Raw genomic sequence first — 24,328 nt, forward strand, 5'->3', positions numbered from 1 at the left:
ATAGCAGCTCTTACCCCCAGTTAATTGCTTCCACTGTTTCAATATCTAAGGGATCCACTGACTGAGGTAGGGCCTTGTACAGGGAGGCCAGCCTGTCTGTGAGCAGTTCGCACAAGCAGGTGCTCTGCGTGAGGCACTTGACGGCCGCTGGCTCTGGCAAACTCACTAACAGCATCAAGCCCTCGCAGGCTTTCACAGCTATTCGGCCATCCTGAGGGGAAAGACACATACCTCTTCAATGCTTGAATTAGACATACATCAGGTTGTCTGGAAAAATTCAACGTAAACGAACTTAAAGTTTTACACCCAAATAAAAACAGATTTTTTTCCCTATGCAAATAACTGAGATTATGTGAGAGGGAAAAAAGGTAAAGCAGACGACTCACAGGACTTCTAGTAAGATTTAACAAAGAGTTCACTAAGTTGTAATCCTGGTTTAGACGAGCAACTGTGGCCTCTGGCAGTGCAGCGATACTGAGGTTGTCCAAGCCTGTGGACAGGTCATCCATCTGAGCGGGAGGCTCATCTTCTAACTCTGCGCACTCCATTCCAGAAGCACCAGACGGTTCCTCTGGCCGACAGGACTGTCCTGTATCTGTTGACAAGGAATCTTGACCTTTTAATACATCTTCTGAAGTTGTATTTGGTGCTCCTTTAGAAGCCAGTGATTTAAACTTGTTCTGAAAAGGAATACATGTTTTGTAAGATTCACGTCAAAAGCCTTATGTAATAGAAATCATATTTTAATTTTTAAAAAATTTTTATTTATTTATTTATTTATGCCTGTGTTGGGTCTTCGTTTCTGTGCGAGGGCTTTCTCTAGTTGCGGCGAGTGGGGGCCATTCTTCATCGCGATACATGGGCCTCTCACTATCGCGGCCTCTCTTGTTGCGGAGCACAGGCTCCAGACGCGCAGGCTCAGTAGTTGTGGCTCACGGGCCTAGGTGCTCCGCGGCATGTGGGATCTTCCCAGACCGGGGCTCGAACCTGTGTCCCCTGCATTGGCAGGCAGATTCTCAACCACTGCGCCACCAGGGAAGCCCTTTAATGGGTTTTTCTATAATTAACATTCAATATCTAGCCACTGTAGCAATGGATACGTGTTGTGACAAATGAAAATACCCAGACTTAAACATACTGTGTTTTAGATATTTTAAAATTACACAGGCGTTTCAGACATAGAGAAGGGACTTGAGGACGTGGGGATGGGGAAGGGGAGGCTGGGACGAAGTGAGAGAGTGGCATGGATATATACACACTACCAAATGGAAAATAGATAGCTAGTGGGAAGCAGCCTCATAGCACAGGGAGATCAGCTTGGTGCTTTGTGACCACCTAGAGGGGTGGGATAGAGAGGGTGGGAGGGAGGGAGATGCAAGAGGGAGGAGATATGGGGATATATGTATATGTATAGCTGATTCACTGTTGTACAGCAGAAACTAACACACCATTGTAAAGCAATTATACCCCAATAAAGATGTTAAAAAAAAATTCAATAGGCATTTATGATACTCTTCAGAACACGATCTACAAACTGTTTTACACTGACTATAAACAACTGTTTTACACCGACTATAAACAATGAACAATATTAGCGATAACTATTTGACTACTACTGAAAACAACTGATATCAGTGAGGAAAAAAAAGATTCAAGAAGTTTCAATTGCAGTTAATTGTTTTCTAATCACTGGGCTACTAAAAATACATTGCCCCAATGTTGACTCTTCTAAAACCAGTTTTCTAAGATGATTTTTCTGTTTTTTCCTTATACTTCTGCTCTGTAAATATAAATCAACACTCTGAGGGCGTTCTTACTCGTGTTTTTGAGGATAAAACTAAGATTTGCTTGAAATATTGTGACCCTTCCCCCCACCACATACACCCAAACACAAAAAGAATCTAAACTGAAGCAAATCTTTAGTTTCCAGGTAAAAGTATCTTGCTTTCCATTTAAACATAGAGCAAAAGTCAAATCACTCACACAAGTTAGAATTCATCATAAACCCGCTTCTCTGCAGGGCCTATCAGAGTGTTCCACTCATCACAGAAGTACATTAATGCTGAATGAACTCAAAGTTCTACTTCCAAAGTTATATGATAGTTATTATAAATCACTTTTATTACTATTAAAAGTAGAGTTTAGACCAATCTTCTTGAGAAATTGAGCTCAGAGCACATACATCAAAAGAAAACAATGCTGAGGAACTACATGAATATCCCAAACAACTACCCTATTTCCTATAAAGTCAATTGCATATCATAGTCTTTATGAATGTAAAACATTTTATTCCATCTAAAATGTTAATGCTATTGTTGGGAGTGGCACCTGGGATAAGAAGGGCAAGAGGAAGAATAATCCTAGAACAGCACTCACTCCCTAAACTAGGGTTCCTCAAAGTGCGACTCAAGACTGTTGGCCTTGTGGTCTTCTGTGGGGCTTGATAAAAATGCAGATTCCTGGGTCTCACCTACACCTGCAGAATGAGAATATCTGGAGGTGGAACCTCCAAGGAATCTGCATTTTGAAAAAGCTCTGCAAGCAAGTACACACTCTTCAGCCTGCCATTCAAAGCCTTTGACAATTCCAACCTATCTGTCTAGGCCCTTTTCTTACCACATGGTCTAATTAAACTATGAGAACACACCAGAGACTTTCATATCTTCACTCCTTTATTTATGCTCACCCCTTTAAACACCTGTCAAGGCTCATTTCAAAGACAACCTCTTCCATGCCGCCTTTCCTAATGACCAGGGCCGATGTAATCTCTTCATCCTATGAACATTTAGGGGGCATTAGGGGGTATCTTTCTTATGATACTCACCTTACGCTACCTTAGATTACAGTATCTGAACATCAGTCTTACCCTCATCACCAGACTACAAACTCCTTTAGGGCAAAAATGCTTCTAACTCATCTACTATCTGCACTTAATTCACAGCAAATGTATCTATTAGCTGATATAAATGAACAGAGAGATTAGATTTCAGGGGATACATGCTCAAGAACTGCAAAGTACTTCTATTACTATCTGTTACTTACCAATAATAAAGCTGCATTTCTCTAAAGATTCATTCATTCAATAAGAGTTAATTAAAGTTACTATGCGTTGTGCTAGATACCAGAGAAGCTGTGGGGACCTAAAGATTACTGAGATAGAGTCCTTGTCCTCAAGGAGCTTACTGACCAGGAAGAAAAAATAAAATGCATATAAATAACTCTAATGCTAGGGAGATTGTAATAACTGACATTAAAAGTGTATAAGTAGTCATGGGCTTCCCTGGTGGCGCAGTGGTTGAGAGTCCGCCTGTCGATGCAGGGGACGCGGGTTCGTGCCCCGGTCCAGGAGGATCCCACATGCCGCGGAGCGGCTGGGCCCGTGAGCCATGGCCGCTGAGCCTGCGCGGCCGGAGCCTGTGCTCCGCAACAGGAGAGGCCACAACAGTGAGAGGCCCGTGTTCCGCAAAAAAAAAAAAAAAAAAAAAAAAAAAAAAAAGTGTATAAGTAGTCTGATCAGTTCAGAAAATGGAGATACCTACCATCTCATGCTTTGGAGAAGTATGTGCTATAAACATGCTGCATTACAGCAGTCATGACACTAATTCAGAAAGGTGTTCTTGGTATTGAGGCCTAAATGTAAATGTTTCTCTGAAAACAGGCAGGCATACATATGCTTGCAAATTTTCCCTGCTTCTGATCTACGGCTGTGTACTTCTGAAACAAGTTTCGGAGATTCTGAGAAAAACTCCTTAAAGCTTAAGCTTGGAAAAAAATCTACTGCATCTAAAGTAACTTAGGTGTCAGGACTTCCCTGGTGGCTCAGTGGTTAAGAATCCGCCCGCCAATGCAGGGGACATGGGTTGGAGCCCTGGTCCGGGAGGATCCCACATGCCGCGGGAGCAACTAAGCCTGTGCACCACAACTATTGAGCCTGCACTCTAGAGGCCGCGTGCCATAACTACTGACACCCACATGCCTAGAGCCTGTGCTCTGCAACAAGGGAAGCCACCATGATGAGAAGCCCACGCCCCACAACGAAGAGTAGCCCCCACTCGCCACAACTAGAGACAGCCCGCGTGCAGTGATGAGGACCCAATGCAGCCAAAATATAAATAAATAAATAAAAATTTAAAAAAATAAAGTAACTTAGGTACCTAAGAAAACTTTAGTAAAAAACTTTGAGAAGAAAAATCTCACACTTAGCCAATCAAGATATTTGATACATTTATATCATAAGGCTATTCCAGCCATGTTGAAGCAAACTTTCAATATGACGCATACCATGAAAATCAGGCATTCATAGTCCTTAACACTAACCTAGAAATTTAAATTCATGCAATTTTGCAGCTTCATTGCTTACCTACCTCCAATAAGAGTGCAGAATAAGATCCTGAATTACTTATTAAATAAAGTGAATAAAAAATGAACCCATCTATTAGAATGGCTAAAAGTTTTAAAAACAAAACAAAAAAACTTGACAACACCCACTCTGACAAGAACATGGAACAACAGAACTCTCATACAGTGTCCATAGGATGCAAAATGAAAAACCCACTTGGGATGAGTTTTGCAAATATACACTTACTACATGATACGGAAATCCTACTCTGAGGTATTTACCCAAGTGAAATGAAAATCTAAATCCATACAAAAATCTGTGAATGTTTACACTGGCCTCATCCATAATTGCCCAAAACTGGAAACAACCCATAAGTCCTTCAACTGGTGAATGGATAAACAACTGTGGTACATCCATACAGTGGAATACTACTCAGCAATGTAAAGGACCAAACTCATGGATGACTCTCAAATGCTTACATGAAGTAAAAAAAGCCAGACTCAAAAGGCTGATTATATTTTTATGACTTTCTGGAATAGAGAAAACTTGGGACAGAAAACAGACCAATGACTGCTTGGGGCAGAGGTGGAAACAGGATGACCAAGAAAGGACATATGGTAAGGTGATGAGCTACTGCATATCTTGATTGTGTTGGTGGTTACACGACTGTGTTTGTCAAACTCATAGAATGGTGGATCAGAAAGACTGAATTGTACTCTAACTTATACCTCAATCTGAAAAAAACAAAGAAGAAAAAACTTTTTTTAACTAAAAAAAAACATTTTTTCTAATATATTCCTAAATGACTTCACTGCTGAAAAAAAGTAAGTGAAAGCAGGAAATTCATGAAAGTTATTTTCTAATTTAAAACTGGAAATAAAATCCAAATATCAATTGATTTATGTAAACTATGATTCGGTGACTACAGCTATGAAAAGATAGTACAAGATAGTAGAGCAATTCCAACTGCTACACCACGGTGGGGAGGTAACTCGTGACAATTCGCATCTTGTCCAAATCTGCACACACCATCCTTACCCCAGGTCAAGTTACCCACACTCTGCACTTGAGCAAGTCTGGCTGAAAATATGATAGCTTATAAATTCCCGTGACTTCTCTCTCCCTGATTTGCCCTTCAAGCTGTACTCTTTCTAAGCCTTGGCTTTGTATTTGTCCAGCCCCTATACTGCCCCATACATCTGGCTCAATCACATTCTCTGAGAATCGTTTTTCTCAGGAGATTTCAGGTTAAAATAAAACAGTGCTGGGCCTCCCTGGTGGCACAGTGGTTAAGAGTCCGCCTGCCGATGCAGGGGATACGGGTTCGTGCCCCGGTCTGGGAGGATCCCATATGCCGCGGAGCGGCTGGGCCCGTGAGCCATGGCCGCTGGGCCTGCGCATCCGGAGCCTGTGCTCCGCAACGGGAGAGGCCACAACAGTGAGAGGCCCGCATACCGCAAAAAGAAAAAAAAAATAAATAAATAAAAAATAAATAAAACAGTGCTCTTAAATGAAAATTCTGGGAAGTAAAACAAGCTATCTGATTCCCAAAGAAGTAATTCCTTCTAATATTATTCACAGAATTCAATTCTCATAATAATTTTAATACACACATACTTTGAAGGTTGACAAGAAGTATACCATACCTCCAGAAAAAAATTAACCAAGTAGGGATCTTGTTTCAGCTTTGCACACACAATGCAGAGAAACTGAATTTCTTCATTTTCTGTTGGCGTTGCAAGGACTTCACCACACAGTCGAATTAATTTCTGTCAAAAAATTTAAAACAAATGTTTAAACTTAGGTTACTTTTTATAATCATGTAAACAGCCATTCATTTACCTTCAGGATATTTAAAACTTTCAAATAATGCAAATACCTTGCATTTTTCATAAAGAACATTATTTACAATCACCTCTATCAAAATAAATTTGCCAGTAGTAGGTTTTTCAAATATGTTACTCTAAAAAATTAATGAGTTATATAATAAACTCTCCTTGAGATGTCATGGAAATAAGTAAATGGTAAAACTAATGTATAAAATTTTAAAAGAGAAATATAAAGACATGAAGTGCATTTAATACATCGTCATGCATAAAGAAAGCTCAAGTATTTGCTAATTTGCATGTTATTTTAGAAAAATTATATAAAATTATTTCTATACAAAAAGAAGCAAACTAAAAAGTTTCGTTTAAAGGGAACAAAATACCTGCACTGGCCTATGCACGTTAATATGTGGAAGTAGTGGCTGCCGGATTTTCCCCAGAAGTTTGGTATAGAACACCAAAACCTGCTGTTTCATCCCCGGAGGACACTAGGGATAGAAGAAAAGAAAAGCAAACAAGAAAAAAACAGACAATGCAAACATACTTACTCAAAAGCTTAAAAAATAGGAGAGGCAATGTACGTGAATATATTCCACCTTCAAAAATCAATGCAATTAGCCAGTTAATGACTTTATCAGAATAAAATTCTCCATCAAATTATTACTGACTGGTATTGCATAAATAAAATCACATCTGGGACTATAATATAGCGTATGAGACACAGGCTGATGTAATTACAAATAGCCCGGTGATAATGTGCCATGGAGACTGGAGTTTGGTTCAGGCAATGCCAACCTGTTTATATTCTAAATGCTAGGGTAACAGGAAACTCCCCAGCCAAAGCAAAGGCAGAATCTTATTGCTTACGGTAATGACAGGTAATCAATAACCTTCCATCATACATGTGTAGGAGTAATAAAGCCTTCTAACACATATTATGTAAATAAAGGAATCCTATGTATAAACTGCTGTGATTTATTCTAACAATGTTGTTCTAAATTAGTTGCAAAATTATTTACATTATGATTATTATAGGCAATGAATATTTAATAAATAAGTTTTGATAACATGCCAATTGTTTTAAATATTTGCTGAAAAGTAGGTAAACCTGACGATTACTCATGTTGTAGATTAAGAGAGTAAGAGTTAACAAGGTTATATGTTCTATAGTTAACCTGCTTATTCTGCCTCAGATTTAAAATATAGTCACAAAAGAAGTATTTCCAAAACATCATCATAGACACATTATCTGAAAATAGCATAAGCTATAATCTTAAGCACAATAATATTTTAAGATAGCAAATACCTTCAATTATTCAGGTGAAACACAATACTTATAATCACCAATATCAAACTAAATTTCCTAGTAGTATAATTACTATTATTTGCACAAAAGTCAACTAATATTTGTTCAATATAATGTTGCATAAACCCTCTCTCCACAGAACAGGAAAAAAAAGGCAGGAGGGGAATGAATCGGAGGACGTTAGGGAGCAAACATGTTGCCTAGAAAATATAAATAGAATGAATTTAACCTAGAAATGAAACGGAGTATTACAGATTTAGTTAAAAGGAAACTGTCTTCAATACTACTTCATAATTCTATTTGGTGTTTAAACACGTCTATTAGTTTGGGGTTTTTCTAGTTTGATTTTCACATCATGTATTACAGAAATTCACAGAACAGAAACACAGATTTTTAGAGCTGGGGGAGGCCCCCTGGCGATCACCTCCTAGTTTTTAAAGAGGAGGAAGATTAATTAGAGACTTACTTGAAACTGGCTCCACTCATCAGTAGAGTTAATGTCAGAATAATCAGTGACATTTTCTTTCAGGATTATGAAAAATACTTCCTATTTTTGTAACCCAATTTTCACTGGGTTCCTACTCATTTCCTTTGATTCTGAGCGTCTGCACTTGAGTTCATTTTCACACATGTTTACACTGTAATTCTAAGCAGCCAAGTACCAGTTGTTGTCTAGAGCATCTGGGAGCTTCGCTATATCTATGGAAAGTCATGTTCACAGAGGCCATACAATTTTCTTTTTTTCCCACATACTGACTTGAATCCTGCCATACTTAACACACAACTCTACAATTAAATTTAGTGCTTGGCAGCTTCTTTACCTCTAAAACATGAATACATATATTACATGCCCAAGAACGTCACGTGGATTAGGAACTTACATCAGCTTTCCCTAAGGTATATAACGTTTCCAAGATCTTGTGATGAAGTAAATATTCCATACATGGCCCCGTCTCTCCAAATTCCCGTTCACTTTCTTCTTGTATCAAGATAACCAACATCTGTTCCAGATGAGATGGAATATTTGTATCTGTCACCGGGGCTTTATCATCTAAACAATAAAAACGTTCATCAAATTTTCAAACATTTTTATCTGCACATTTGCACCTAAAATACTCTTTGTATTTCCCTGTTCCTATTCAAACAGAAAAATCTGAACTACACACACTTAAGTGAGGCTTATATCTTATCCAAAAACAATCTATATTCTGAAAGATAGTCTATAAGCTAATATTCACGCAAAGTAATTCAGAAAAGGAGCCATTTATATGGGGAATGGAACACGATCAGAAAAAAATATAAGTAACATCAGAATTTTGTACCCACTTATAATTAAAAAAATTTTTTTTTCAATTAGCCAGTTTAGAAGATCTAAACTTTTGGTCTCTTTATATAGAAACAGGTTGGCCGTGAATGTTAAGCTGAATAATGTAGGATATGAGGAGAGGACAGGTTCTGTTTTTGATCACTGCTGCACTGCCTTGTAACAATGCCCTTACTGTCCCCAGTTCATCTCCAGATTTGGAAACATGAGGACCCCAAAGAAAATCCCTCTATTAAAAATTTCTGACATCTCCTCTCATTAGCAGATACCTACTCCCAAAGTAAAAGCTGCTTCTCAGGAGAATTCTTATAAAATATTGATTTTTCAAAATAAAAATTCATGGATACTTTTTATATATCAAAAACACATAGGGGCTTCCCTGGTGGCGCAGTGGTTGAGAGTCCGCCTGCCGATGCAGGGGACACGGGTTCGTGCCCCGGTCCGGGAAGATCCCACGTGCCGCGGAGCGGCTGGGCCCGTGAGCCATGGCCGTTGAGCCCGTGCGTCCGGAGCCTGTGCTCTGCAACGGGAGAGGCCACGACAGTGAGAGGCCCACATACCGCAAAAAAAAAAAAAAAAAAAAAAAAAAAAAAACACATGGTTTTATTAACCTATCTTTATTACATAAGGGTTAAATTACTCTCAATAAAATGTGAAGTTTTATAGAATGTCTAAATACAAAATATATTAGGGAATGACAAGTTCTTTTTTACGTCTCTATTTACGTCTCTATTCTCCTTTACTTAGTACTGCTACAGTTTATACTACACAATCCTGGTATACTATGTATCTGTTGATTTAAAGCTTTGTCTGTGCATATGCACATGTATGTATTATATATACACACACACAGACTAAACCATAATACTAAAGCCTTATGGAGAAAACAATGGAAAGAGAAGAGTCACTCGTTTCCCAGGAGGACATATATGTACCAAATTTGATATAGTACGGGACAGCTGTTAAGAGCATGAGACCTGGAGTTGGACAACTTGAATTCAAATCTTGGCTCTGCCACTTTTAGCTGGATGACCTGGGCAAACTGTTTAAGCCTCAGCACCAACTTCTGTAAAATGGAGTTAATCAACACCAGTAAGTGCTGTCGTATGATTTCAACGAAATATTCTGTGTAAAGCCCAGTGCCTTAGCGCATAGTAAGAATTCAAGAAATGTTAACTTATGATGTCTTACTTCATATTCTTCTAAAATGAGTAGCCTAGGGCTAATAAAAAAGTGTGTAATTTGATTTGAAATCTGCGTTTTAAAAATGTTTTTTCACCTGTTTTACTGCAGACTTTATATAAACATTCCAGGAAAGAATATTTAAGCATGGTCTGATTACACTTATTTATGGAGAAAAATAATCAAAAAGACTTTTTTTTGAGAAATAAATAAACTGTAAATTTGACTTGACAGGATTAAAATCCTAGCTCTCAAGAAGATCTAGTTTCTGCCGTCCACTCTCATCCCAAAGCATGTTCAGCTCCCTGTGCCTTTGCATAAGCTATTCCTTCTATCTGAAGTGCCCTTGCCCTCCTCATCCACCTCAAAGCCTACTGCTCATCCTTTAAAGTCCAGGTCAGACACTGCTTCTTATTTCTCCCTTCTTCCTTCTCTCTCTGTGCCTGATGCACCTTTTTGTCCCATACTTTATTGTAATGTACACACTTGTTTTTGCTACGAGACTGCAAAAAAAATCATTTAAAGCAAGAACTCACTGGCTTTCCTGTAAAGCATTTCCTTAAGACCATGGAGGGGTGAAAATTTCACAAGGGCTAAGAATAGTCATTTGAAAAGGCAGCTCCTCTCAAAACACTTTTCTGTAGATCTGCTGTCTAAACATCCAAATTAAGGTAGAAATTATATTTTACACTTAAAGGTGTATATATAGATATAGATAGTCTGATTTTCACTTACTATACAAATATGAAGAATTTCTTTCTTTTAAAGAAGAATTATCTATGACCACATCAGCTTATCAGATCAACTTTTTTTTTTCATGTTTCCTTTCAGTTAAAAAACATGTGTCCAATCTGCACATCCACTAGCATTTACCTATACATTCCTCAAGGGAGCCCATAGTGCTATGTAGCAAGGCTACTCTATTTCCTTACTTCAGAGGTTGCCAAACTTCAGCTCATGCGACAAACCCAGGTTTGCCATCTGTTTTAATAAAGTTGTACTGGAACAAAAGAATGCTATTCTTTTATTTATTGTTGATGGCTGCTTTTGCACGATAACAACAGAATTGAATAGTTGCAACAGAGACTGCATGGCCTACAAAGCCTAAAATATTTACTATCTGACACTTTACAGAAAAATTTTGCCAACCTTTGACCTAATTTATTCACATTTCCCCATATTCACTCTTCAGTCTACTCACTAAGAAAAATTGAAGCAACCAGAAAATAACTTCCAAAGACTCCCTATACCATGTCTACCCCTTTCCTGAATCTACACCCATATGTTCTTCTTTCTGCCTTAATTTTATGGATGAACTGTCCACACGTCTATGAAGGCTAAGCCTCCACTAATGCACTCGGATCCCATACCCCACTTGCCAACTTAAGGATAGGGCTCAGAAATGATCTCATATGACTCTCGTACCTACCTTTCCTTCTCCACTAGATTATTCTAGTGTGTTCCATCTTTACAAAAAATTTAAAACCCCCTCAATACCACATCTCCCCTGGGGCTGTTGCTCTATTTCTCGGCCCCCCCTTTCCACTAACACTCCTCAAGAGAGCAGTCTTCACACACTGTCTATATATGCTCTCTGTCCATTTTCTCTGAAACTTCCTCCAATCAGGTCTCCTCTCTCTTCCTTGCTATTAACAGGGCTCTTATCAAGACCACTAATGAGCTCCTCATGGCTGATCCAATGATCGGTTCCTAGCCTTCATCAGCTTGACATCATTTGACACTGGGATCCTTCTCTCCCCCTCCAGCTTCTACACACCATTCTCTCTTGGCTGTCTGCTACTGAACTGGCAAAAGCAAAATCTCCTTTGCTATCATTCTCATTTTCCCAATCTCTAAACATTGAGTGCAGGGGCTTAGTTCCTGAACACTTTCCCTCTTCCATCTATCCTTAGCTATCCCTAGATAATCTCACCCAGTCTCAAGGCTTTAAATCCTACTTACATGCTGATGAGTCTCAATTCCATATGTCTAGTTTAGGCCTCTACCCTAAATTCCAGATTCCTATTTCCTACTGTCTACTTGACATATCCAATTGCATATATAATGGGCGTCTCAAACTAAACATGTCCACAGTGCCTCACAAACCTGCTCCTCCAATGGTCTCCCCATTCTCAGTGAGTGGCCCTCCTATTTTTCCAACTGCCTGAGCCCCAACATTTGGAGTTATGCATGACTCTTACTCTCATACCCAAGATTCAATGCACCAACAAAGCTTTCTTCAAAGTATACCCAGAGGACAATCACTTCTTACACCTCCACCCTAGTCTGAGCCACCGTCATCTCTCAGACCATTGCAATAGTCCCCTAACTGTTCTGCCAGCTTCACCTCTGCGTACTTTCAATCTAATTTTCTCACAGAAGCCAAAGTGATTCCTTTAAACCAGATTATGTTACACCTCTAACGGCTTCCCATCTTAGAGTAAAAGCCAAAGCCCTTACAATGGCTGACAAGGCCTTGTGTGAGGCTGCACCTTCACCTGTCTTTTGTCACCTCCTCCCATTTCCCTCCTTGTTCACTTGCTCTAGCCACACTTCCTTGTGGTTCCTAGTATAAGCCAAGTGCTGCACGCTCCAGCCTCAGGGTTTGTGCGCTGGGTGTTCTCCTGGAACTTCTCCCCCACGTGCCCCCAGGCTTGCGTCCTCCTCCTTCAGAATTCAGCTCAGAAGTCACCTGGGACAACAAGGCTTTCTGTAATCTTAAACAGCCATCTGCCCCGACCCCCACCCCCCAACACACACCTCTATCCCTTTTAGCCTGCTTCATGTTCTCCTTAGCACTTATCATCTGACACACTATGTATACTTGTCTATTTATTGTTCGCTTCCTCCCAATCAATACATAAGCTCTGTTAGGACAGAGTTTTGTCTGTTTGATTGTTATATTTCCCAGTGCCTAGAACAACGCTTACACATAGTAGGTGTTCAACAGATATACTTTTGAATGAATCTACGAGAGTAATTAAAAGTAAGATAAATTGTGTATAAGTTTAATGTAAAATAACTTTGAAAACTAGTTTGAAATGTATTTTAGCATTTCACAAATTTTCTGTTTAATTAATATTAGCGTTGTTTCTTACCCGAAGTCTCTATGTAGTAATGGGTAATTGCCTTCCAGTGATAAACAAAATCTTCTTGTAAAGGAAGAGAAGGTGCAAGCTACACAAACACAAACAAAAAGACCACAGCAATTAAGAAAATGGCATTAAAAGTTTCCCATTAAGTATAACTCTGTATTTGTCTACTAATGATGCAAAAGCAGCATAAGAATAAGGGGTGAGCTTTAATTTGATTCTTTTTTTTTTACAACTTTATTGGAGTATAATTGCTTCTAATTTGATTCTTTATGTCAATATCAAAGAGAAACAAAATGAGTCAAATCCAAGAAAGTAAAAATGATTTATTAAGAAAGAGGACAAACACATTTATCAGCATTATTATTATATTATAGTATTGGGTATTTTTCCCCCTCCCCTGACACTGGTTACTATATATATGGCTTCAAAAGTAACAGCGTTACGTGACAACACAATATTCTATTACTAAATATCAGTAAAATGGAATTATCGATAACCAGGGATCTTTGTACCTAGGACTTTGAAATGCAAGATAGTAAAAAGGCTGCTATGTGATTAGTTACACATCACCAAAGTCAACCCTGTAATCAGATTAAAACTGTTCCGTATTTTCAATGACATACAGAAGTGAATCTTTTCTTTTTAAGCCTAGATTAGGCAGTGCATATTTTTAGCAAAACAACTACATGAAAAAGACACTACCAATTTAAATTCCACAAAGTCAAAAATGTTTTACATTTTAATTTTGAAATTTACTTCAGAAGTTTGAAGACCAAAATTATATCCCTTCAGCCATCTCATAGCAAATTTACAAGTATTTCAAATGGGTGTTAAATGGATAGAAAAAGATTTGGATGTACCTTCTAAAACATTTTCTTGCCCTTAAAAAGAGTGAGAGAAAGAGAGAGAGAACTCTCTCTCAGTCCTAGTATCATCATAAATTCTGGTCAGAAAGTACAGAGTTGACCCAATTTACTTAAGAACAAATAGGTTTCGGGCTTCCCTAGTGGCGCAGTGGTTAAGAATCCGCCTGCCAATGCAGGGGACACGGGTTCGAGCCCTGGTCTGGGAAGATCCCACATGCCGCAGAGCAATTAAGCCCGTGCGCCACAACTACTGAGCCTGCACTCTAGAGCCTGCGAGCCACAACTACTGAAGCCGGCGTGCCACAACTACTGAAGCCCATGCGTCTACAGCCTACGCTCCGCAACAAGAGAAGCCACCACAACGAGAAGCCTGCACAATGCAACGAAGATTAGCCCCTGCTTGCCACAATTAGAGAAAGCCCACATGCAGCAAAGAAGACCCAACAAGCCAAAAATAAAATAAATAAAATAAATAAATTTATATAAAAAAAAGAACAAATAGGTTTCTATTTTGGGAACCTAAACTATGGCAGCATAGTCGTCCATTTTCATATATTCATCTAAACAGATGACCTAAGAGGTCATGTCACTCCTATACTTCTACTTGTTCCATTTTCATTTCTTGGAGTCTCCTGGAGGGACCTCAAAGTTCGAAACCCTGTCAAAACAATTTCCAAACTCTTGAGCAAATTATAAACATTGGTCATGACGTCTTAAGTGTTTCAATCCAGAGGATGAACTGTACTTAGGAAAAAAATGGACCTGAAAAATTTTCAGCAATCATCAACATCTTAATGCTAGCTTTTTCATATGTGCGTATTCGTACCACTGTGAATAGTACTGAATTAAGAAAACATAAATATTCATCTTATTTCCAAATAGAATGCTATGAAAAATTTTTAAAGACTTTAAGATCTTTAACAAAGGAGTTAAAACCTTTGGGATTATATACTTCAAGAACATGGGGAAAGAAATAACTTGTAGGAGATTGAGAAAACGATTAAAAAGGAAAATAGGAAATAAAGAATTAACTTGGGAAAATAATCTTCCTGAAATTTTTAGATTAAAAAGTCTGTTTTAATCAGCTACTTATTTTTAGAATCTTCCTCAAAACACATAAAATTTCTCTTGTTTTTTGGGCCTGGTTTTTTACACACCAACTTTATGTAGTGCTAACAATTATTATTAATTAATTATGTATTAACAATTGGGACAAACCCAAATGAAATTTGGTGTTTCAAAAAATGTACCTAGTTTCTTATGTGTAAATATTATGACTTGTTAAATTTTTCCAAGGGAATTTCCAGGGTATATATGGAATTACAGCATCCTTGTTCCAGATTATTTCACCCAGGGGATTTAACTCTATTTACAAGGAGAGTTACTAAATCAGAGGTCTTAAATGATTTGTGTCTGGGTCTTTGCTGTTACAGTCAAATTCAAAGCAGGATGGTGTTGCTTACTTGTGAATCTCTTGCAGAAATTTGCTTTAAATAAGAAACCTATTTACGGAGCCAGTGAAACAGTTCTAAATTGCTAATAATTTAGTAACAATCTTGTTCAAACATGAATAAATTTTCTTATTTAGGTAAAACTTCCTAGTAAACATGCCTCTTTCATTTCAAATTATAACATGCAAAATATATGTTTTATCATTACCTAAAAACATTTACACTCTGGGTTAAAAAAAAAATGTGTGAATCAGCATGAGGGGATTCTAATGTGAGTTAACTTCTTACAATACAGAGATTAAATTTTTGAAAATTCATGCGATCGATAACTATCTCAACCAAAAACTGACCTGAATATCTAACCTGGATATCACTTTCCCTGAGAAGTCTTGCCAGACTTCCTGCCAAGGTTAGTCCTTTCCAAACACATTTGTGGCACCCGCTCCCTGACTGACTGCTCACTCTCTCCCAGCCCTTATCCCATGTTTGTAATTGTTGAGTTATCCATCTTCTCCACTAGATTGTAAACTCAATGAGTTTACAAAGATTATATCATCTTGCTCATCACTGAATCCCCAGTTTCCAAGTCAATGATGGCAAATAGTAAGCATTCAGTACCGTTTATTGAGTGAATAAACAGCAGTTGCTACCATTTAATGAGTAGCTATGTGCCAGGCACAGTGCTACAAAGTTTACATTCACCATGTGGTCTTAAATTCTCACAATAAACTCTAAGACCCTGAGTCATTAACTGACCTGCCCAAGGAAACACTACTTGTAATTAGAAACCTGGACTCTTTCTCCAAAATGCCTACCACACAAAAGGGCCTATCTACATTGATAACTCAGATGAGAACTAGTGTTCTCAAAGCCACATCTGCAGTCTCACATGTATCATGAACATTCCATGCCCAGATCTTTTAAAATGCTTCTTCTCCGCTGCAACTTTCCAGACGCCCATCCTATCTTCTCTGCCTCTTCAAAGTCCAGCTCAAGTCTCACTTCCTCCAGGGAGCCTTCGGCAACTACTCCAACCCTAAGTGTTTACTCCCCTCCTCCTATATAACTCACTGGCTGAACAATCATCCAGATAATAATAATAATTAACATTTATTAAGCACTTACTATGTGCCAGGCACTGCATTAAGCACTTCATATACACAATCTCATTCTAATTTTCACAACAATTCTATCAGATAGATACAATTATTTCCATTTTACAATGAGGAATTGAAATGTACAAAGACTAAGTAACTTGTCTAGTGAAAAAGCAAGGGACGGAGGCAAGCCTGGAACCCTACTCTGACTGGCTCTAGGGGCTAGGCCACACTCTTGTGCACTGCTTGTACTTTAACCAGTGTTTTGTTTTGTCTCCCAATGCATTCTTACTGTGAACTCGCACTGTGCCATGCTTTCTTGGTGGGCTCATAAAATATTTACTGAATGACTAAAGGACTAAAGTTAAAGATCACTTGTTGGAAAAGAATACACTTAAGAAAACACTACATATGTTTCATCTGAAGTTTTAATTCCTAGTGCAGAGTAGATTTTTAAGGAATTGCTGGTCCCAACAATCATCATTAACTCAACTATAATTTAAAAAGAAAATGTTGCATTCAAATTCTGAAAGATGACTTCCATTGAATTAATTAGTTAAGGTAGATGAAACTTTCTTTCCTGACACTGCCCTTTATCCTCTTGGAATAAATCTGCCCTCAAGGATGGAACTGACTGGAATTTAAAAGATATTAGTCCCTGGCAGATAACCTCACATAGACAAAGGCCCTCAACAAATGTTGAATTGTATGGAAGGTGTTTTATTTATCCTTTGGAGAAGCTGTACTAAAATGATCCACCTCAGAACTACATGGGAGGCCTGATTTCAGACATGTGACATGTGACAACTGGCTAAAAGAATAGATTCATTTCGTAACTCTTACTGGCCAATCATTTGTATGCTGAGGGAAAACTGTCATTTCTGAAACAGGAGGCAAGAGTTACATTACAGTTTTTGTTTTTGATCAAGGTGTGAATTTCTCTCCTAAATTCAAAATGCAGTCTATCAGCTTAATAACACATCTTCAAATACTGATCTTTGAAAACATCTTAGTTGTATTTCATCCTTGTTAAGTAGTTAACAGGAAATGTGAAGAAACCATTAATTAAACAATAAGGAAAACTCTACACTTAAACCCCATTTAAATGAATATGTATCTGGTTGACCCTAAAAAACCATGTGAAGGCTGATCCAATTGAATCAAGAAACCTAGGAAGGGACTTCCCTGGTGACACAGTGGGTAAGAATCCTCCTGCCAATGCAGGGGACACGGGTTCGATCCCTGGTCCAGGAATATTCCACATGCCGCGGAGCAACTAAGCCCATGCGCCACAACTACTGAGCCTGCGCGCTCTAGAGCCCATGAGCCACAACTACTGAAGCCCCGGTGCCTAGAGCCCATGCTCCACAACAAGAGAAGCCACAGCAATGAGAAGCCCGCGAACCACAACAAAGAGTAGCCCCTGCTCACCGCAACTAGAGAAAGCCCGCGCGCAGCGATGAACACACGAGGCAACCAAAAATAAATTAATTAATTAAAAAAGAAAAAAGAAAGAAACCTAGTAGGTAATAATACCAAAACGGTTGAGAAAACATTCGAGATTCACACAATGACACAACCGAAAAAAGGTCATGTCAGCATCTGCATATAGGATTATCTCCCATCTCTGTAGAATCCTGATAATTATGATAATTGCAATACTGTATCAGAAAATGCTAATTGGGCATACAAATTAAAAGGAGTACAGAGAAAAGCTAATGAAATAAACTGAGGAATGGTAAGATTAGTACACAGAAAAAAATGTCAAGCAAATAAAGAAATAGAACTGAATAAATGTAAACCAATCTTGGGCTAGGAAAAAAAATATTCTTCAAATACCACAAAGGTGGCTTATTCAGCATTACATATGAGTTCATTCCCAAGAGAATGCTAAAAGGGGAGAAAAAAAAGTATGCCAAAAATTTTTCATAAGATTTAACCTCTTATCAAGGTAAACTGGGAAGTATCACAGCTGAAAACATTAATGCTAAGCAAATAAAAACATTACTTTTCTAAATGCAATGCATTAACTCCTAGGACCAGGTGAATATAATCCACTCTTAACTTTTGCTCACTAACCTCAGCAAAGTAGAGAACCTGGATATTACAGTGCCAGAGTCAGACAATTTACATGGATAATCTGGTAGGTGCTAACATATACAGTTATAAAAAGATAACGCAGACAGAGAACACAGGCCTCTGGACAAAAATGAGTCTTTACTGGGAGAGCATGAAAGCCATCTTTCTTTTTCTAACTACTTATTTCTGTAAATATCAGCCTGAATTAGTAAAGAATATAAATAATGTAATAAATTTTTATTCCCAATTATCTCAGTATTTAGCTGTATTCAGTGTTAAAAATTAAATGATTCTTAGTACTTTAAGGAATAATATAAAATTTAAATATCACTTTAAAAAAATAAATTTCAGTTAAATTCTTAAAATAAGGTGCTGTAGATTGATTGTGTAGAAGCCAAGAAAGGAAAATTAAAAGTTGCCCTAAAGTCAAAAACTGTCATCTCCCAGTTGACAGTAATACTGCTCTTCATCTACGAAAAACCCTGTCTCGCTTGATTTGATACACTCATTTTCTCAAGAACTTGTAGTAGAGCTAAAATGACTCAAACATTTCCCACACAGCACTTAAAATAAAAATTGTATCGAAGTTTTGTTTCCATTAGTGAGTTTTAAAAATCCATTCTATTTTTATCTGGCCATAAAAACTGTTCTATTGTAATTGGGTTTTGGGTTTTTTTCCCTTAAAGTTGTGTAGATTTGAATGTGCTGTATCACTCAAACTGAACATAGAAAGAGAATGACATTTTTAAAATTAGCAAAGTAACACGTCTAGCAAAACTGCACTTGTTATGAACTTCACAGGGTGCACTTTTCAATTTGGGCAATTCTGCCAGCGTAAAGCAAAACAACCAGAGTAAAGCAACTCGACCCCTTTCACTGAAACAGCAGGAAGACATCTTCCTGTTAGTTACTTCTCTTTTATTAGCGTTAGGATATTTGAGTAATGTCTCCCTATGCTTGTGTCTAAAATCCTCAAAGGAGGGCACAATTGAAGGAAAAACGACGAGCGTCCAGTAAAGGAAGAGGTGAAAGGAAACAGATGGTCCCGGTGCTGTGTGAGGGCTTGGAAGCTGTCTAAAGCGCCCTCGATGAGACCCTCCAAACGCCTATTTCACATCAATCAGTAAGGTCCAGCTGAGTTCGGCCGCAAGGCCCGTGAAAGCAAGAGCTGGCCAGACTACGAAACCGGGTCGGGTGGGCTGCTTCCTCGCCAGAGCCGCGCCCCCCGCAAGAGCACCCCTTCCTGCCTCCCCACCCCCCAAAAACAAAACAAACCCAAGCAGTGTTAGGCCGTTTCTTTTGTCTTGGTCAACGCTAACCACTTGAGGTTAACGGCCAGGGAGTCCGGGGGAGAGCCCTGTGGCCCTGCCAGGTGCTCCCCGACTCCCCTTGTCCCCACCGGAGGAATCGGGCGACCCCCGACCCGGGCCGGGGGTCCGGTCCTGCCGGGGACCCCCGCCCACCCTCCTGAGCGAAGGAAAGGGCTCCACGCCCGCCCGGAGCAGGAAGGAGGGCAGGGGGTCCGTTCGGAGCCAGGCCCGAGGCCCCGGCGCCCGCCCGACCCCGCGGCGCCCGCCCCGGGCCTCGCCCCTCCGCGGGGCCGGGGACGCCGAGGGCCGTGCCGAGGCCGCCGGGCTCTCCCGGGGCCGGCGGAGGAGCGTAGGCCGGCCGCCATCCCCGGCCTGTCGTGCGCCCGCAGCCCGAGGCCTTACCGCCTCCACGGCGTGCTGCAGGATGGAGGTGAACTTGGAGAACATCCTGTCCCGGGACTGCAGCAGCCTCTCCCGGGACGACCTGGAGAGCTCCTCGATCCGCCGCCGCCGCCCCTGCTGCGGCTGCCGGGGCCGCTCCAGAGTGAAGGCCGGTGCGGGGCGGGGAGGACGAGCAGAGGGCCGAGGCGGGCCCGGCCCGGCCGCTTCGGGTGTGCGCGGGCGGCGAGGCGGCTCCGGCGGGCGCTGCGACGTGGCGGGCGGCGAGGAGGGCGTTCCAGGCGGACTCTGGGCCCGCGGCACTCTGGCGGCGGCGGCGGCGACGGCGGCGGCGGCGGCTCCTGCTCGGACACGGTGGCAGCTCGGCTCGGGTTCCTTCCGCCCGCTCTGCCCGCCGCGGCCTGCAGGGGGCGCCGCCGCGGCCCGGGGGTGGGGCGCCCAGCCAGGCCAGGCCGGCCCTGCGCCGCGGGGGCCACACGCCGCGGGGGCGGTAGAGGCACCGAGAGGCCGCGGCCTGCCTGGGGCGGGAGTCGGGCCTGGGCGCAGCCGCCCCCCTCTTCCGGCGGTCATTCTCACGTTTTAAAAATTCAGCCGTTCTCACTCACTTTGCTTCTCCGATGGAAGTTAACATGCCGATTTTGTATGAAACCGTAGATATGTATGTACATAAAATTCAGAGGTTCGTCTTTTAAGGGCAGATTTGCAAGACCGGTAAGAAAAAGCACAGAATTCCCAAGGCAAACAGGAACCGTGGGTTTAAATGCTAAGAATTAGAACAAATCAACTAATGCAGATGAAATGGCTTTGCTAACTGTAAAACTTTATTATTATTTTTATTGTTGTTGTCTTGTTATTATTTTATTTAGTTATTTATTTATTCAACATTAAAACAGGAAGCCCCAGGTGGACAAATGGTAAGATGATTCAGTTATTAATTTGTAACATGTTTGATAGTTAGAAAATGCATTCAGTATAGCATTTTCTGTTCAGCTTATCAGTTGATACTGGGAAACAACAGTGAGGGAAAAGAATCAGAAGGGTTTCTAGGAAATGCATAGGACAGATAAGTGGAGCTACAATGTAAGCGCTCGGATGGAGGCTTCTTAAAATACGGTGCAACAGTATATTTGTCAAGCCTTGAAGAAACAAGATTCGGGCTGGTAAAGTTTAGGTTGGGTTGATACAAATTATGAACATGTTCATATCCTGGAGAACTTTGTTTTTGCTTGTATTGGCATTTTATCAAAAGAACCACTAAATTCTTGATAAGATGAGGGTGAAGTAAGTGTTGCACAACCGGTGATGAAAATAGGTATTGTAACTCAATTAGCTGAAGAGAGGAAAAAGGCAGAAAAAGTAGCATCAGTGCAGAGTGGTGTTTAGGGCCAGTCTCTGGAACTGGGTAGCCTAGATTTAAATCCCAGTTATGCCACTCACTGTGGCAAGTTGTTTAACCTCTTTGTGCTTTTAGTTTCCTCACCTGTAAAATGGGAGTAGCACCTACCTCATGAGGTTGTATGTAAATTCCTTAATATACGTAAAATACTTTAACATGCCCAGTCCATACTAAGCGATGCATGGACAATTGTTATTATTATTGTTGTTATTAGTAATAGTAGTATTTAACAAAATAATAGGGCCAGAAATCAAGATTTAAGGAGGAGACTTTAACTAGTCTTGTGTTCTTTTCTCTCCTGTTTTTGCTACCTCTGTCCTTGGATAGCAGGTAAATTTGACCTTAATTCCCTGTATAGTAGCCCCCAGAATGCTGGAGGCAAATTCTGTCATTTGCTAAAGATCGAAATGTGCTCCTTATCAAACTGTAGGTAATTGTGTCTGCTTCAACCAAGAGTACATACTGTTTATTCTCATTATTATTATTCAGTAGTTTAAGATAGTTAGTCATATTATTAACTAATTATTTTCCTGACCTAATTGACATACATTTATATGGTGTTTTGTATTTTCATAATACCTTACAACCACTAATTGTATGAGGACGTCTGTTTAAAGCAGGCTTACTTAGAGTTGTTTGTATTTGACAATGCCTGTCTTTTGTATACTTAATATAAGCACAATAAGATATATGTTTTGCTCTAGATTAATATCAATATTTAGGATGACGATTCATCTATTCGATATATAGGTTCCAAGACATGCAAGTTGGACTAGAATTATAATAGAGCGGGTACTCTTACTTATTCTCATCCTAGAATGACACTAACATTATCACCAGCCTTTTGCACGGGCAGAGTTGAACCTACCTCAACAAAGTAGCTTATGACTTAAGAAAGCATAACAAAGGCTTTCCTGGGTCTCCAAAACACTTAGATACAGGTGCCTGAAATTCCTCAATTAGAACTTTATTTCTTCAGTCCTTTGGCTTAAGGCGAATAAGAAATTTAGTCCGTGCTTAAATTAAAATACTTTGGGGAGAGATAACACATTAAACTCTTATCATTCATTACACCTGAGGGTGAATGAATTTAAGTTCTTTTCTGAATAAAGTTTAATCAGCAAGGACACAGAAAAATCTATAAAACTGAAACTCAGTTGGGATGGAGTTGAAGAAGAAATAGAGTTAGAGGATACCCACTTTCAAGATTTGGCAGACTTCTGGAGATTTTCTATATATATTCCCTCTATCTATAGAATTCAGCAACATTCCCTTTCCAAATGTCACTAAAAATTACAGTAAAGAGATTTTTCAAAGTACATACCAAAAAAGTACAAATAAATTAAGAGATAGCAATAAAATTTTGAGAATTGGAAAGTAACTGTAAAGGAGGTAAATGATATGACTGACATAAGAAAGCTGAATCCCAAGGTAACAATTAAGGAAACCAAGAACAAAAGTGATATGTCAGTACATTCACAGAACCTCTCAATGGCTCAGGAATTAGTAGCATTAAGTACCTCTGGAAGTAGAGGTAAAAGTGGGACTGAAAATATCAGGATGGATTGAAAGTTTGTTTAGAACTGGATAGATGCATCCCCCCCCAACTCCACAAGATTGGCTGACTTCCCCTTTCCCACCCTGGAATAACATTAGAGACTCTTTCCTAGAAAGGGAGGGGTTCCATACTGAGAGAAGAAAAAAAGAAGAAGGAGAAGGAGAAGAAGAAGATAAAGTGAAAATAAACCTTGTGAATGTTGAAGACACACGTCCCCAACCCTCATCCTGCACTTGGCTCAAAATGTAATCATCAGGCTGATCCTTCCAGGTAGAAGGCAGGAAGGATCCTCTCTGGAGAATCCATTTAGCCCAAGAGAAAAGACCCAAAGGTCCTGCAGAGGGAACCCAGACAAGTCTTCAGTGCAGCCCCCAGTTGACAAGCTCTGTCCACATGCTCAGAGCTTCAGTTTCTTCATGCACCTCTTTTAAATAGGATCACACAGCCCCGGGATCATCAATAACTTGAGGAAAGCTTACAACATTAAAGGTAGAACCCAAAGGAAAAACACGTCAAAAAAGAAACTGGGAAGAAACAGAGTTGCTTACATTGAACAGATAGGGAAAGATGGGAAGAAAACTTAAAAAAAACCAACTATTTTAATATCCTCATTAATATCCTCAGAGAGGTAGAAGATGTTGCACCTATAAAATAAGAATGGAATGGTATTTTTATTTTTATTTTTTTTATTTATTTATTTATTTTTTTTTTTTGCGGTATGCGGGCCTCTCACTGTTGTGGCCTCTCCCGTTGCGGAGCACAGGCTCCGGATGCGCAGGCCCAGCGGCCATGGCTCACGGGCCCAGCCGCTCCGCGGCATATGGGACCCTCCCAGACCGGGGCACGAACCTGTATCCCCTGCATCGGCAGGCGGACTCTCAACCACTGCGCCACCAGGGAGGCCCGGAATGGTATTTTTAAAAAGCAGCATTTTGGAAACGAAAAAGAGACTCTTAGAAATCAAGAATATGATAACAGACATTTTTAAAAAAAATAAGGGTGGAAAATCAGCTTGAAAAAGTTTAGCAAGCTTAGACTAGAGCAAAAAAGAATGGAAAATGGGAGGAAAATTTTTTTTAAATTAGAAGGCCAGTCCAATG

At 39.8% G+C, this 24,328-nt stretch overlaps 1 protein-coding gene across 1 annotated transcript in view; it reads right to left on the bottom strand.

Moving 5' to 3' along the window:
- Positions 1–20,603, bottom strand: part of FHIP2A (FHF complex subunit HOOK interacting protein 2A) — a 36,737-nt gene extending 16,134 nt beyond the window's left edge. The window contains exons 1-7 of the mRNA XM_060099194.1: positions 20,278–20,603; positions 13,076–13,154; positions 8,353–8,522; positions 6,549–6,653; positions 5,986–6,108; positions 387–680; positions 15–211 (exon numbers count right to left, since the gene is read on the bottom strand). Of these exons, the coding sequence (XP_059955177.1) occupies positions 15–211; positions 387–680; positions 5,986–6,108; positions 6,549–6,653; positions 8,353–8,522; positions 13,076–13,154; positions 20,278–20,322 (1,013 nt within the window). The 5' untranslated portion in view covers positions 20,323–20,603. The remainder of the gene's footprint in view (positions 1–14; positions 212–386; positions 681–5,985; positions 6,109–6,548; positions 6,654–8,352; positions 8,523–13,075; positions 13,155–20,277) is intronic.
- Between the last annotated feature and the right edge of the window lie 3,725 nt (positions 20,604–24,328).

Source organism: Mesoplodon densirostris, chromosome 1, assembly GCF_025265405.1.
Source record: "Mesoplodon densirostris isolate mMesDen1 chromosome 1, mMesDen1 primary haplotype, whole genome shotgun sequence".
Lineage (NCBI taxonomy): Eukaryota > Metazoa > Chordata > Mammalia > Artiodactyla > Ziphiidae > Mesoplodon > Mesoplodon densirostris.